The sequence below is a fragment of the Chiloscyllium punctatum genome, chromosome 7 (assembly GCF_047496795.1).
Source record: "Chiloscyllium punctatum isolate Juve2018m chromosome 7, sChiPun1.3, whole genome shotgun sequence".
Lineage (NCBI taxonomy): Eukaryota > Metazoa > Chordata > Chondrichthyes > Orectolobiformes > Hemiscylliidae > Chiloscyllium > Chiloscyllium punctatum.
The window spans coordinates 127,284,931-127,301,077 of NC_092745.1; the positions used below are offsets into that span (position 1 = coordinate 127,284,931).

The 16,147-nt window shown below is 46.5% G+C and overlaps 1 protein-coding gene across 15 annotated transcripts in view; it reads left to right on the plus strand.

Annotated features, from left to right (window-relative positions):
* Positions 1–12,831, plus strand: part of adgrl2a (adhesion G protein-coupled receptor L2a) — a 797,903-nt gene extending 785,072 nt beyond the window's left edge. For 10 of the 15 annotated variants that reach the window (XM_072574792.1, XM_072574794.1, XM_072574790.1 and 7 more), the window contains 2 exons: positions 6,007–6,135; positions 10,919–12,831. In XM_072574792.1, the coding sequence (XP_072430893.1) occupies positions 6,007–6,135; positions 10,919–11,715 (926 nt within the window). In that variant the 3' untranslated portion in view covers positions 11,716–12,831. Of the gene's footprint in view, positions 1–6,006; positions 6,136–7,260; positions 7,332–10,918 lie in introns of those variants that run through there. The other 5 variants (XM_072574799.1, XM_072574800.1, XM_072574803.1 and 2 more) reach the window with 2 other exon arrangements.
* Positions 12,832–16,147: the final 3,316 nt, after the last annotated feature.

Below are 16,147 nucleotides of genomic sequence, written 5' to 3' on the forward strand. Positions count from 1 at the left end.
AGAACAGGGGACTGAGTAGAGTGATAAGGTGAAATCATATTGAATGGTGGAGCAGGCTTAAATAGCCCTTACCTGCTCCTATTGTCCATATATCTGTATTTAGATGCTGGATGATGACTTCTCTAACATAACCTTTCCACTAACTGTACTCTGCAGTAGCGTTTTCCAAGCTTAACGTTCCAGCATCTGCAGACCTCACTTTCTCTGAATTACAGTCTCTGAGTCATGCAGGGGTTCATCTGGTCAATCACTGACCCAATGTGGAATGTTAGCTAAGGCTGAATTAAACTCGTCACAAGGGAGATGAATAGCCCACTCTGACTGCTGTTTTGCCAGGGCACATGTTCCAGGGATAAGAGACTTCAGATACGTGAACTCTGATTCATGTAACTGTTGCCATGGCGAATGTACCAGTTAGATGATAACTGACAATTAAGTGCCAAGCAATTGTTGAAATAAGTGTCGAGAAACTGAAATTGTTCCCTTAGAGAAGCAAAGGGGATTTGACAGAAATATTCCTGAAAGGTCTTGATGGAGTAGACAGAGAACAATGAACTGTTTGATTTGTCAGAGGGTGGAGGTGCGGAGGGCACCAGTGTTAAAGTGACCCAAGGCCCCAAGTGAGGGAAATATGTTGTTATACAGTGAGTGGTTAGGATCTGGAATATAGTGCTTGAGAATGTGGTGGAGGCAGGTTCAACCATGATTTCCAGAAGGGAATTGGAGAAATGTGCAAAGAGAAAATATAATGGAGATAAGGAGGAATGTCTTCTCTCAGATGTGGTGAATCAGTGGAATTCTTTACTGCAGAAGGCTGTTGAGGTTGGGTCATTAGGTGTACTCAAGGTGTGGAGATGCAAACAGGTGACAAAGTCAAAAGTCACATGACACCAGGTCTAGCAGAGAGGGGCTGCTGCCTCACAGCGCTATGGATCCTGATTCAATTCCAGCCTTCGGCGACTGTCTGTGTGGAGTTTGCACATTCTCCCCGTGTCTGCATGGGTTTCCACTGGGTGCTCTGGTATCCTCTCACTGTCCAAAGCTGTGCAGGTTAGATGGATTGGCCATGGAAAATCGCCCATAGTGTCCAGGGATATGCAGGTTAGGTGTGTTAGCCATGGGAAATGTGGGTTTGCAGGGTTGGATTGGAGACTGAGGCTGGGTTTGGGTGCAGTGCTCTTTGGAGGGTCAGTGCAGGCTTAATGGGCCAAATGGCTTTTTTCGGCACTGTAGGAATTCTTTGTCTTAACCCAGTTGTGAGGTGACACGCTACCCAGTGAAAATGATCTGATCTGTGTCACTTTTACCCCACAGTATGGCTTTGATGTTCCCAGTTTCGGTGTATCAAGCGATCACGGTGACCAAAATGGCTGAATCCTTCTTGATGAAGATTGTTGATAAGGCCAATCATTGCGTGTGGGACTGTTCATATTCCAGGGTGTATACTAACCAAGGAAAGTCAGTTTGCAATAGACAGCAGTAGAGACCCCCTCTCCCCCCACCACTCCATTGTGTTCACTGATTTTTCAGTGAAGACTTCAGGGGAAGGGGGTTTGCTTCATGCTCCATTTCAAAGGGAAATTTGAGCAGAAGATGGAAAGTTGTTTGCCCTTATGGAAGAGTCTAGGACCAGAGGCTATAATTTCATAATAATGGGACAGAGATGAGGAGGAATTAATTCTCTCAGCAGTCAGTGAAACTGTGGAATTATTTACTCCAGAGGACTGTTGAGGCAGGGGCATTCAGTATGTCCAGAGCTGAGAGAAACAGATGTTTAATCAGTTAAGGGAATCAAAGGTTATGGGGAAAAGGCAGGAAAGTGAAGATGAGGATTAGCAGATTAGCCATGATCTCATTGAATGATGAACAGATTCAATGGGCTGAATAGCCTACTTCTGTTATTGGGTTTATGGTCCTAATAAGTAATGACATTCGTACATGCAACAATGGATTCCAAGTACAACAGATAAATCATTTACATTTTGGGATTACATTCAGCCGAACACACAACAAGCTGCTGGATTGTCATACAAACCTCTAAGCACAGTGCCCTACACTAGTTCTGAGTCTGAAATTGGCCAGTATTTGCTGAGTGTTTCGAGAATTATGCTGACACCAAATTTAAGATTGTCCATTGAGTTTGAATTGTGGTGCACTTACATACTCTGGGAGCTAGATAAATTACTTCATCAGTTAATAACCTTTCCATATGGAAAAAAAAACACACAGTCAAAGAGTGTGGTGCTGGAAAAGTACAACATGTCAGGTAGCATCTGAGGAGCAGGAGAATTGACATTTATGGCATCAGCCCTTCATCAGGACTGGAACATTTATGCCCAAAATGTCGACTCTCCTGCTCCTGAGATACTGCCGAATCTGCTGTGCTTTTCCAGCACCACACTCTTGGATTTTAATCTCCACCATCCGCAATTCTCACTTTCTCTGAGAGAAAAAAACACGTACGCACACATTCTACACAATAATTTAACTGAACAAAATAAGAGGCAGCTATTTGGTTCATTCCTCATGGCAGTTCCTTGACTGAAGGCAGACAACCTGCCTGATGTTAATTGAAACAAAGCTTGGCAGCTAACTGTCAGTTGTCATCAAACTGGTACATTCACTGTGGAACTGTCTCCACCAATGCACTGGTTAACTGGTCAGCACACACTTCTCAAGCATTGTCAGGAAAGACCCATCTGGTTCACTCATGTCCTCTAGAGAAGGAAATCTGCCTTCCTTACCTGGTCTGGCCTCCATGTGCCTCCAGACCTGCTTTTGACTCTTAGCTGCCCTCTGGGCAAAGAGGGATGGGCAGTTCACACCGTAAATTAATTTTGAGAGAAAGCTTTTTGATAACTGATGTAAAGCGAGACCAGTTTTGGCAAATCTTAGCAGGAATTATACACTTAATGGTAAGGTCCTAGGGAGTGTTGCTGAACAAAGAGACCTTGGAGTGCAGGTTCATAGCTCCTTGAAAGTGGAGTCGTAGGTAGGTCGGATAGTGAAGAAGACATTTGGTATGCTTTCCTTTATTGGTCAGAGTATTGAGTACAGGAGTTGGGAGGTCATGTTGTGGCTGTATAGGACATTGGTTAGGCCACTGTTGGAATATTGCATGCAATTCTGGTCTCCTTCCTATTGGAAAGATGTTGTAGAATTTGAAAGGGTTCAGAAAAGATTTACAAGGATGTTGCCAGGGTTGGAGGATTTAAGTTATAGGAAGAGGTTGAACAGGTTAGGGCTGTTTTCCCCGGAGCATCGGATGCTGAGGGGTGACCTTATAGAGGTTTATAAAATCATGAGGGACATGGATAGGATAAATAGACAAAGTCTTTTCCTTGGGGTCGGGGAGACCAGAACTAGAGGGCATAGGTTTAGGGTGAGAGGGGAAAGATATAAAAGAGACCTAAGGGGCAACCTTTTCACTCAGAGGGTGGTACGTGTATGGGATGAGCTGCCAGAGGAAATGGTGGAGGCTGGTACAATTGCAACATTTAAAAGGCATCTGGATGGGCATATGAATAGGAAGGGTTTAGGAGAATATGGGCCGGGTGCTGGCAGGTGGGACTAGATTGGGTTGGGATATCTGGCCGGCATGGACAGGTTGGACTGAAGGGTGTGTTTCCATGCTCAATGACTCTAAAACATAAGTAGATGTCAAGTTAACAATTGGGTTTCCCCAGCATTATAAACTCTGGAAATTTAATACCTTGTTGCTGTTGATTTTAAGTTAAAATGAGCACCGGATGGAATTAAGTAGAACGAGAGCTAACGGAAACGACAGACCTTTTAACACACCACGTATCAGCAATAGTGCAGCCAACAATTTTGAAATGGGGCAGCAGTTGGGGTGAGGGGCAGGTGATGAGATTGTGGGGGTAGCAGATAGATAGTGTTAGCCAGTCTCTAGTTTTGGGGCGGGGGGGCGTTTGTTGGTTGAATCCGCCCTTGCTGCTTGCAGTCACAGTCCGGGCGCAAAGAGGCACGGTGGCACAGCAGTTAGCACTGCTGCCTCACAGCGCCAGAGACCCGAGTTCAATTCCCGCCTTGGGTGACTGACTGTGTGGAGTTTGCACATTCTCCTCGTGTCTGAGTGGCTTTCCTCCGGGTGCTCCGGTTTCCTCCCACAGTCAAAAAATGTGCAGGTTAGGTGAACTGGCCATGCTAAATTGCCCGTAGTGTTAGGTGAAGGGGTAAATGTAGGGAAATGGGTCTGGGTGGGTGCACTTCGGTGGGTCAGCGTGGACTTGTTGGGCCGAAGGGCCTGTTTCCACACTGTGAGTAATCTAATCTAATCAGGTTTGTCGTTACATGTTCCTAATGTCTGCACACCCCGTACACAGCCAAGCTGGGATGGGGTGGTGCCAGTGTTGGACTGGGGTGGACAAAGTTAAAATTCACACGACACCAGGTTATAGTCCTCCAGGTTTATTTGAAATCACAAGCTTTCGGAGCGCTGCTCCTTCGTCGAGGGAAGTGTGCCGGTGAGCCAAAGCTTGTGATTTCAAATAAACCTGCTGAACTATAACCTGGTGTCATGTGACTTCTGAATCTGGGGAAGTGAATGACTGGAGGTGGACTGGGCCCAGTGACAGAAGGTCAGAGATCAGGAGTTGGGGGCGTGCCCATTTCCAATTCCTTTCCCATTTCGTTTTATTCCCTCACTCTTGGTGAGGAGAGGTTCCTGGCTGTAGCCTGTTAAACATTTGGGGATGTTATGTGCACAAGATAAATTCAGGCTGAAGCTGCAGTAGTTGTGGTTGTTAACCAGCTGAGAGCAGGCAAGGAATCAAACTTGTGATGCTCTCACACTACTTGGGTCAGCTACTCACTGAATAAACTCACTGAGCTGTTGAGAGAGAGAGAGAGACTGAGTAAATGGCGGGGGTTGGGGATATGGTGGACAACAGCAGGGTCGCCTAAAATATTCCCTGTCACCACAACAGGACACATGGATGATGGGCACCAAAAATTATTGGTGAATGCGGAGACAGTCATTCTGAAAACTAACGTCAAGGCAAAACAAAACACTGTTAATTTTTAAAAAATATATCATAATGTTTATTTTCAATCCCTTTTTGCCACCATTTCCATATTCTATAAATGGATACTTTGCTTTACTAAGCAATTTTAATTTTAGATTCCCAACCACCAAATATCAGGATGTCAACCCCCCCCCCCCCCCCCCCCCCCACCCCCGAATTGAAACAGCTCCATAGAGGCTGGTATCCCATCACCGAGCCACCCTTTATTTACACACAAACGGTCCTTGACTTCAGTCCTGCCTCAGTCAGAGTTTGCTGCCAGAGTGTCAGTATCTCTAACACTCACCCTTTCTATCTGTCAGCCAGGGCTCCCTGATTGGACCAGGTTAACAGCCCAGTCAAGGAACTCATATTCTATGAGGTCCACCCGGCTGACCTTGTTATAATCATTACGTGAAGATCTCAGGCCTTTCCACTTTGGGAACCTTGTGGTGACTCAAGTCCTATTTTCCCAGCATGATGATGTTCCCGAAAGTGAATGGAATTGACAATGCCACACCAGGCTGTCAGCCACCTTGATGTTCAAAGGAAAGGAAAGGGATGATAGTTATTGCCCATTTTGTGGGGCCATTTTTTAAAATGGTTTTCACATGAGCAATAGTACAATGAGTCACAATTTTACATCAGAAACGGGCAGGCCTCCTCAGATGAGTTTTTAAAAGATGCATCATTTCCATTGTTAAGGGGTGTGTGTGTGTGTGTGAGAGATAGATTGTTTTTGTCTGTGTGTGTATGTGTATGTGTGTGAGAGATAGATTGTTTTTGTGTGTGTATGTGTGTGTGAGAGAGAGAGAGTGAGAGATAAATTGTTTTTGTGTGTGTATATGTGTGTGTGTGAGAGATAGATTGTTTTTGTGTGTGTGTGAGAGAGAGAGAGAGTGCGAGATAGATTGTGTATGTGTGTGTTGAACAGAAACAAAAACAAACTGATGTATTTCTCTTTGTCTTGTTGCTTCAGGGATGACGGGCAATTACCTACTAACAAATCCTCTTCTGCGACCCCATGGCACTAACAACCCTTATAACACCTTGCTTGCGGAAACTGTTGTCTTTAATTCCCCATCAGCTGACGTGTTTAGCTCACCAGGTGTGCTTCCTTATCTCTTGTGAAACCATTGTTACCATGGCTGTGACAGGTGTGTCTATCGGATGGCTGTTGTTAGAGTGGGCCTGTAGTCAGAATTACCCTGGCAAGGACAAAGGACTTTTCAGCAGGGCCCATCCTTATCAGATCTTTGGCACTTTGTGGACTGCAGGGTATTCAATGCAAGCAACCCACCTCTCTCTCGCCATTCCTACCAGTGCACCACAACTCGGCCTCCTGACCTGCACACTTGACTCACTCAACCACCCCACTGCATCACCCATTCCTACTCATTGCCACCCCACATCTCCTCATCTCCTAAAGTCTCATCCACTCAGCCACACCCTCTACATGCCCACCCTCACCACCTCCCTTCTGAGAGAGATGATTCGCTGAAGACCTTGGGAAAGAACTAGTCAACCCCTCCACATGCCACCAATGCATCATTCTGTCACCAGTTCATTCTGAATGAGCTAGATTCAGGGGCTACGGCACTGTGTCTCACTGAAAGAGGGGAGAGTAGAGTGTTTTGCAGTGAATGTGAGAGAGTTCTTCACTGTTACCAAAGACCCCACTTCCCATGGGAACACAGGCCGGGGGTGGGGGGGGTTGCGGGTGTGTGAGGGTGTATTGGGAGACGGTGTCGGGTGCAGCTCCCACCTCCCCTGGTAGGCCGAGATCGGAGAGTGGGTAAACCACCTGTATCGGGGGAGACCAGAGGGCGGGGAAGGGGGTGATCGAGAGCGTGTAGGACTGACTGGGGGTATTGTCCAAGTGTCAAAGTAAATGGTGGTTCAAGGCATCACCTTAAAGGAAGAGCAAGGTGTCAGACCTTGACGATGTTCTTACAAGTGACCAATGGAGCAATCCTCTCTTCACTCAATCACCTCTGTGTTAGCTTGTGAACCAAACTAGCCACTTGACCCTTCACTGCCCTGAGGGCTCACCTCAGGAAAGCGAAGGGATTGCTACCTGATCTCAAACAAAAGAGTTCTAGCGCAAGGAGCCCTTGCAAAGAGAGGAAGGATCAAAAGCTTGCATGTTGTTAAAGGTGGTATGTTGAATCTAACCCGAGCTTGCTTTTTTTTCATACCTTGTCTTTTGCTCTTTCCTTATGCTTCCCTCTAGTGACCTACAGAGACACAAGTATGGGAGTCAAACTTAACTTTGCCTATCAAATGTAAAAAAAACTTCCAGCATGCTTGTTTAATTTTACTTTACTCTTTCTTTATTTGAAATGAGATGAAAACGTAACTGGAGGCTGAGGAATAGACTCAGTGGCAAAAGATTGTGATTCTCTGGCTGTTAATTGGGTGAACTGGTGCTGATAGGACAGGTATGATGAACATAAACAGCAACTCCAATACTGTCAGAGCAAATTTAGTTTTTGCAGGGTGCCACATTCATTGTTGTGGTTAAAAACTAGCATTCAGATTTTCGAGCCTGTCCTGAACAGTGAGGTTGTGAGGGCCAGCGAGACCCCCAGCAGAGATTTCTCAGAAGAGGATAAAACAGAATGGGCTGCAAATAAAGATGGCAGTACTTGGAAATGAATGGGCTGGTCCTCCAAGTTTGTCTCAAACACAGCTTTTACTGTTTTTCCTACTTCTGGGAATTGTCTTCCTTTTCCGCTCTGCTCTTTGGGGTTTGGGGAAGGGATATTCGGCGAAGTTTCCTGCTCTCAATGTTGAGCAGGTCCACAGGGCGTGGTACTTTTGATGAGAGGAGGTATCAGGCTTTTTGAGCCCCTCTCCCCAGCACTCACTCAGTGTCCGTGCTCGAGTCGACAGCTGGCCCTGTCTCCGAGGTACACAAAGGGGCAGTCAGTGTCAGCAACAGTCAGGATGTTCACTGGAGAGGAAAGGGGTTTTGGGAGGGGGGAAGCAGATGGGAAAGGAGAGGGGGTGGAGTGAGGAGGAAGGAGTGATCTCTTCAACAAAATCTACGAAGGTCAATCGAACCAGCAGCGTGAATTCCCCTGGGAACCGGGCACTTGTCGGATCCAGAGTCACTAAAACTGCCTACTGCGCATCTCTCCCCGGGAGGTCAACTCCCACCCTCACCTCCTAGCTCCTTCTGTAATCAGCCAGTGTCAGCACCAGGGCCCTGGAGTCTAGTGCAGCTGTTACAGCCAAAGCTGTTCTCCTTCAAAGTCTCTACGTAACCTTTCCGCGATCACTCTCAGCCAGTCACACTCCACACTCACATTTAGCATCATTCCAGACAGTGAAGGAAAATACAAATCACACTTTCCAAGGCATGCCGTGCTCATAAATGTTCTCATCGTCTTCCCCACCCTTCCGCACATGTCCGCATTTGCGTTTATGTCCAAATCACATGCTGGCTGTTTTACATGTCTGTGCTGGGCCTGGACGATTTCTTAAGCTGGAAAATAGTATACTGCTCCCTCATTATTGTTTCCAACATCCTGCAAATGGATGAGGCTGCTCCTATGCACACATACTCTGACACACACAACACTGACTCAAATATGCTCTCACACTCACTCGATCACACACGGATATGCATGCAGACAGGCACATACTGATTTGCACAAACACACAGATTCAAACACACTCTCACACCCACTCAATCACACGTACTTAGTCACTCACTCGCATGTACACTCACATGTACTCACTCAAACACACATTCTCACTCACACACTCAAAAACATGCTCTCACTCACTCATACTCTCACACACACTGACACACACTCACTCACACACACACACACAACACCGACTCTCTCCCTTATTCACTCACATATAAACACACGCAAGCATACACACGTGCTTATAGCTATTGTGAACAAGCACAGATATTGCTGGAGAAACTCAGCAGGTCCGGCAGCATCTGTGGAGACAGAAGAAGACAGTTACCATTTTGAGTCTGGTATGAATCAGCTTCAGGACCAGTTCTGAAGAATGTCAGTGCTGAGGCAAGGCCAGACCCCAGACCTGCTGAGTTGCTCCCTCATTCTCTGTGTTTGTTTTGGATTTCCAGCTTCTGCAGGATTTTGCCTTTTATTCCTGGGGATAACAAGCATCTCCCTTACCTTCCCGACACACAGTTACTCTTCCATTTTCTGCAGCCTGCCCCGGGGAACACGTCAGTTGTGATGAAGCATTGAAACATTCACTCTGTTTCTCTTCCCACAAACACTCCAGATCTGCTGAGTTTCTCCAGTGCTTTCAGTGTTTGGTTTGGAAAATATCTTCAGTTGTCCACTCGGGGTAGGCTCTTGAAGGACATTGTCTCACAAAAGCCAGGCCCCAGCCCCATGAGCAGTGCCACCTCTTTCCTGACCCCCATCAGCCTCGTCACTGTGATTGAAGACCTCCTACTGTCTCAAGTGTGGGTGCAGGGGAAGGGGGGGGGCGTGGACAGAGGGGGGATAATGATGGGTGGGAACTGCCTGTCCCTCACAAGAAAACTGAGCATCAGGGATGAGAAGCTGAAACCAGAAAAAGAAGACCCCAAACAAAACCGGGAAGGTGGGTCAGTGGTTAGCACTGCTGCCTCACAGCACTAAGGACCCGAGTTCGATTCCAGCCTTGGGTGACTGACTGTGTGGAGTTTGCACGTTCTCCCCCGTGTCTGCGTGGGTTTCCTCCGGGTGCTCCAGTTTCCTCCCACAGTCCAAAGATGTGTAGGTTAGGTGAACTGGCCATGCTAAATTGCCCAGAGAGTTCAGGGATGTGTAGGTTAGGTGTGCATTAGTCTGGGGTAAATGTAGAGTAATAGGGAATGGATCTGGGTGGGTTACTCTTCGGAGGGTGAGTGGTCTTGTTGGGCCGAATGGCCTGTTTCCACACTGTAGGAATTCGGAGAGTCCTAGGGAATCTTGGGCAGGTCTGGCTGCATCTGTGGGGAGAGAGTCAACGTTTCAGGAACAGGGCCCTGAAGAAGGGTCACAGACCCAAATCATTATCTCTGCTTTCTCTCTCCAGACCTGCTGAGTTTCTCCGGCCATTTCTGATTTTGTTTCAGATTTCCAGCATTTGATTCTAAACGGGAAGGCCTGCAAATGCATTTGGCTGGTTTCTTTTCTCTCTCACTCTCTCTGTCTCTCTCTCTCTCTCTCTCTCTCTTTCGAGATGTTTGTGTGATCTTTCTTCATGCTGCAGTGATCACTTCACTTTCTTTTGTATGTCAGCTACCCTTACACTCACGAGCTTGAGCAGACAGACTTGATGTGAAATGCCCCATGTGAGCCAATCCAGCTGATGTCTGTAGTGTTTTTCAAATGGTGCTTGTCATTCTAGAAGGTTGACTGTTTGGTGTTTGTTCTGCCGACTTTGTGCTTTGTCTGTTTCTCCACCCCCACTTCCCTCGCTTTGCAACGTGATGTTCCACGCTGAAAAGGCTCCGTAACGTTAGTCTTGCTTGCTGTTGCTGTGTTGATATTATTTAGTTCTGTTTATTTGCACTTGTTTCATGAAGGTTGTGTGTTTATCTCGTTCCTCCTCTCCTGACCCAGGTCAGCTGTAATGTATTTCAGGACAAAACAAATCGATTTTGCTGTGCCCCACACACTCTTAAGTATTACAGGCAAAGAGATGGTGTTGTATTTCTCTTCCTCAGTGAGGTTCATTTTTTTTTTGGGTGAACAGGGTGGGGTTAATTCTCAGCTCCACTTATCCCTAAATGCTCAAAATTGCTGCTTTGTCCTGAACTGCATTCAAAAATAATTTGGTTATTCTTTCCTTCGGGTTTGAAAGGTTGGTCAGAAGGGATTGACAAGGACACTAACTCTGTCATGCGTTTTTTTCTCTTGTTGCAGGTCATTCACTGAACAACGGGAGGGACAACAGCGCGATGGATACTCTACCACTTAACGGGAACTTCAACAACAGCTACTCGATTCGGAACGGGGATTTCTCCAATGACAGCGTGCAGGCGTTGGACTGCGGCTTGAGCCTGGGCGACACGGCCTTCGAGAAGATGATCATCTCCGAGCTGGTGCACAACAACCTCCGGGGCAGCCACAAGGCGCCGAACCTCGAGCGCAGCCTGCCCGCCAAGATGGCCGCCGCCGACCGAGGCCTGCCTGCCAAGATGGCCACCGTCGCCAACAACAACAGCAGCAGCAGCGAGGACGACGCCATCGTGGCCGACGCTTCGACCCTGGCGCGCGGAGACCGGCCCGGCCAGGCTCGGCAGCCCGAACTGGAGGCTCCGCTGATCCCTCAGCGCACCCACTCCCTCCTGTACCACCAGCAGAAGCGGGCCGAGCCTGAAGCCGAGGCCCAGGCGGCTGAGCTTTCCGCCAAGGCCCAGGACTCAGTGCAGTCGCCCAATAGAGACTCCCTGTACACGAGCATGCCGAACCTGAGGGACTCCCCATATCCACAGAGCAGCCCTGAACCAGAGGAAGATCTGTCGCCCTCCAAGAGGAGTGAGAATGAGGACCTTTACTACAAAAGTATGCCCAATCTCGGTGCTGGGAACCAACTTCAGACATATTATCAAATCAGCAAGGGCAACAGTGATGGATATATTATCCCCATTAACAAGGAAGAAGCGATCCCAGAAGGGGATGTGAGGGAAGGACAGATGCAACTGATAACTAGCCTTTGAAACACAATCGCTAAAAACAAAAACTCAACTCTAAAACAAACACACTGAGATAAGGACGTCTAATAGGTGCCACCCCTCGTATGTACCCAAACGGACAGTCCAGCCACCTGTGGTGCTTTTTACATTGTACAGGAACAAAATTTTAAAAAAACAGCTGGCTCCTGCAACTCTGACGTGACACAGGGAACGGACTGTGGCGACACAGAAACTGTCTTGTTCTGTTGCAAACTGAACCAGAAAAGTCACCTGGGGTCTTCTGTGTCTTTGTACTGATGCCTTGGGAGAACTTCTGGCTATTCCAGTGCAGCTGTTTTTGAACACAGTTGTGTGTGTGTGTGAGTGTGTGTGCGTGTGTATATATAAATATAAATATATATATAGAGTTGCACCTTGCATTCCTCAAGCCCTCCACTTCCTACCCAATCCAGTGGGTCAGGGAGCCAGCCAACGATGGGAAGACCTTGCAATAGTTGTGTGTAGTCCCTTAAATGTTCCCCCCTTCACAAGAGAGGCTTTGTCGAACGCAGAGATGAACTGTGCTTCATTGGCCGCTTTCCTTAAAGGGCCGGTCGTCTCCTCCCTGATTGGTGAATGGAGACACCCCTCCCGTCCAGCAAATAGCAGCCCAGCCACAGGCCTTACACATCACGTTCATTACTCAGATGTACAGCTTCTCTGTTCTCACTGAGAAAAGGCTAAAGAAAATATATATTTTGTTGTATTGCTATTGTAAAATAAATCAAATACATTGTCAGACCTGAGAATTTTAAACAGTTGGATGAAAATATTGTGAGAGACTCCAGGACTGCACTGGATGATGAAATGTGTTTCTCTTCTTTCGTTTGCAACTTGTCCATCGTGCAGAGCCAGCCAGAAGCGTTCCCCCTTTTCCTCTTTTGAGCTCCACCCTTCTTGGTTTTAAGGGAAAGCCTCTCTTCCTGTTTCCCTGAATTTGCCACCTCTAACGGTTTCTTCTTTGGCCCAGATGAGTTAAGCCCCTTTCGATCTTCGCTGAGTCATTCAAACCAGTTGTGCCAAGTCTGATGAGCATCATTAAATCAATCTCCATTTATTTTGACTGTAATATACTTGATGGGATGAGGGGGGTGGGGGGTTGGGGGGGGGAGTTGGTAGATGCAGAGTTTTCTTTTTCTGGGAGGGTTGGGGGGGGGGCAATGAATTGGCACTTTTTTTTGAGAAAGTCTTGTCAAGTCAATCTGGTCCAGCCAATCAGAAAAGCAGGCTGAATCCCTGGGCGATGAGCGTGGCCAGAGTTCATGTCATGGCCCCCAAGAGTTTATTTATTTCTCATTGCCTGCATTTCAGGGTTTGTACGGTCCCGATAGAAATTTGCTCCAGGATATGATTTCTTTTTGTGTATTTCCTATTAATAACGAGATCCCCCACCCGCCTAATACCTGATGTAAAGTTTAACACTTCTTTGACAGTAAATAAATGTGAGAATTTTGCAAATAATTGAATCGATAAAGGCTTTTTTTCTCTTTGCCTGCTGTTATGTCGATACGATTGGATATCAAGGAAGGAAAAACCAGTGAATGATGTACAAGATGTGGCGGCACAGTGGTACTCCTGCTGGGCTAGACCATTCCCAAGCTGATGTCTTGGGGCAGGAGTTCCAATCCCACCCATACGAAAGGGTGAAATTTGAATTCAATTGATCAACTCTGGAATTGAAACAATGGATAAAAAAAAAATCTCTCAAAAGGGAGATTTATTGTTCAGGTCTAGCCTAAGTTCTATGTGAAGATGTTAGGGTGGACAAAGTCAGAAGTCACACAACACCAAGTTATAGTCCAACAGGTTTGTTTGAAATTGCACGCTTTCGAACCTGACCTCACCAAAAGCTTGTGATTTCAAATAAACCTGTTGGATTATAACCTGGTGTCATGTGACATCCGCATTCAGGATTCACAGCAATAGGCTTGACTCTTAACTGCCCTCTGAAGAGCCAATCGCTCCAAAACAAATGTGGGATGGCCATCAAAGGCTGCTCCTGCCAGCAAGGCCCAATTCCCATGCAAGCATAAAAATTTACTGCTCAGATTTGTCTACTTCAAAAACGGGGTGGGTTCATTTATTGGTTAGAACATAGAACAGTACGGCACAGAACAGGCCCTTCAGCCCACGATGTTGTGCCGACCATTAATCCTCATGTATGCACCCTCAAATTTCTGTGACCATATGCATGTCCAGTAGTCTCTTAAATGTCCCCAATGACCTTGCTTCCACAACTGCTGCTGGCAACGCATTCCATGCTCTCACAACTCTCTGTGTAAAGAACCCGCCTCTGATATCCCCTCTATACTTTCTTCTAAGCAGCTTAAAACTATGACCCCTCGTGTTAGCCATTTCTGCCCTGGGAAATAGTCTCTAGCTATCGACTCTATCTATGCCTCTCATTATCTTGTATACCTCAATTAGATCCCCTCTTCTCCTCCTTTTCTCCAATGAAAAAAGTCTGAGCTCAGTCAACCTCTCCTCATAAGAAAAGCCCTCCAGTCCAGACAGCATCCTGGTAAACCTCCTCTGAACCGTCTCCAAAGCATCCACATCTTTCCTATAATAGGGCGACCAGAACTGGACGCAGTATTCCAAGTGAGGTCTAACTAAAGTTTTATAGAGCTGCAACAAGATCTCACGACTCTTAAACTCAATCCCCCTGTTAATAAAAGCCAAAACACCATATGCTTTCTTAACAACCCTTAGCAGTGATGGCGACCTCCATATGGGAATGGCTTTCTGCTCACACCATTTGTGTGGCATGGGCAAACTGGGCAGCATGGACAGTTGGGTGGCCATTTTACGGGATTTATGTACCTGCACACCAAGATTCTTCTGTTCCTCCACACTGCCAAGAATCCTTAATCCTGTACTCAGCTTTCAAATTCGACCTTCCAAAATGCGTCACCTTGCATATATCCAGGTTGAACTCCATCTGCCACATCTCAGCTCATCTCTGCATCCTGTCAATGTCCCTCTGCAGCCTACAACAGACCTCTATGCTGTCAATTGGTTCTTCCCCCTGGGTGTTGTGGACCAGTATGTTACAGACTGGTTGTGAATCAAAAGGCAATGGTGTATGGTCCATTTCTGGAATCTCAGCTGATGCTGCAGTGCAATACAGAGGGAGTGTTATCCAGTCAGAAGTGAGATATTGAACTGCAGCACTAGGTGCTGTCTGTTGTATCTGTAACAGATCCCACACACCGCTTTGCCAAGATTCTCTGCTGTGTCCAAACGATCCCTCGAACCATTTCACCAAAATAGATCACACATTTGCAGGAGCTTGGTGCCTCACACAGCAGCCACTGAATTATTACAACAGAGACTACATTTTTCAAATTCTTCATTGGTTGCAGAGCACTCTGGGCACAGCCTGCAGACATGAAAGACACCATTGTAAATGCTAAATCTTTTCTAACATTTGACATTGCCTGCCCTCATGCCCCACCAGCTCTGGCTTTGGTTCTGCTTTCAAAAGGCCATTATCAAGAACCAAAGTAGAGTCATAGAGGTCTACAATACAGAAACAGGCCCTTCAGCCCAACCTGTCCATGCTGCCCAGTTTGCCCATGCCACACAAATGGTGTGAGCAGAAAGCCATTCCCATATGGAAGTCGGCATCCCTGCTAAGCCCATTCCTTATTGATGAATGGAAATGGTGGTTGAATGTACCTGCTGCCCTACAGGGCACCCTAACCATCAGAGACCCTGACTCTTCCTGTTTGAATGGGAAACATTTTCTGAAATCTCCTAAAGCCTGACGAGAATTGGGTGCATTTTGCGAAACCTTGAGCGTGTGAAACAGTGAAATGAAGGCTCGCTATGGTCACAATGCATGCATTTGCTGGAAAATATCTTTGCATTTGAAATTCTTCCTATCCCAGGAAATTAATTTTGACATTAATCGCAAATGGCCCATTGAGCTCAAAATTTTAATTACAGCAGACATCTTGCATTACCATTTAATGTAATTACCATTACATTAAACGGTAGACTATTAGAGGGATCATTTATTTACAGAGAAAAAGTCAATTTTGGAGTTCTAACGAAAATAATATAATGAATATTTCCAATTTCACAGCCCTTTGCAAATTGGTGTGTAATTCCAGAGAAAGAGGCGAGATTAATCTGAGGTAAAACTGTGACTGAAAATAGTAGACCATATGTGTGTTCAGTGTTGGTCTGCGTAGGGAGCCTTTAACCTGAGGATGGATTCTGAAGTCATGGAGTGGTGACAGGGAAGGCTGGGAATGGTAACCACAAAAACAAAAGGAAAAACACGAAGGGCCCAGGGCAGGGTTGTGTAACCTGGCAATGATGAGAAGTCGAATGCAGTGGATAATTAGGCAATTAAGTGCAATCTTCCGCCCACATGGCATAGACCCTATTTGTGTCAGCAACTTTGAGG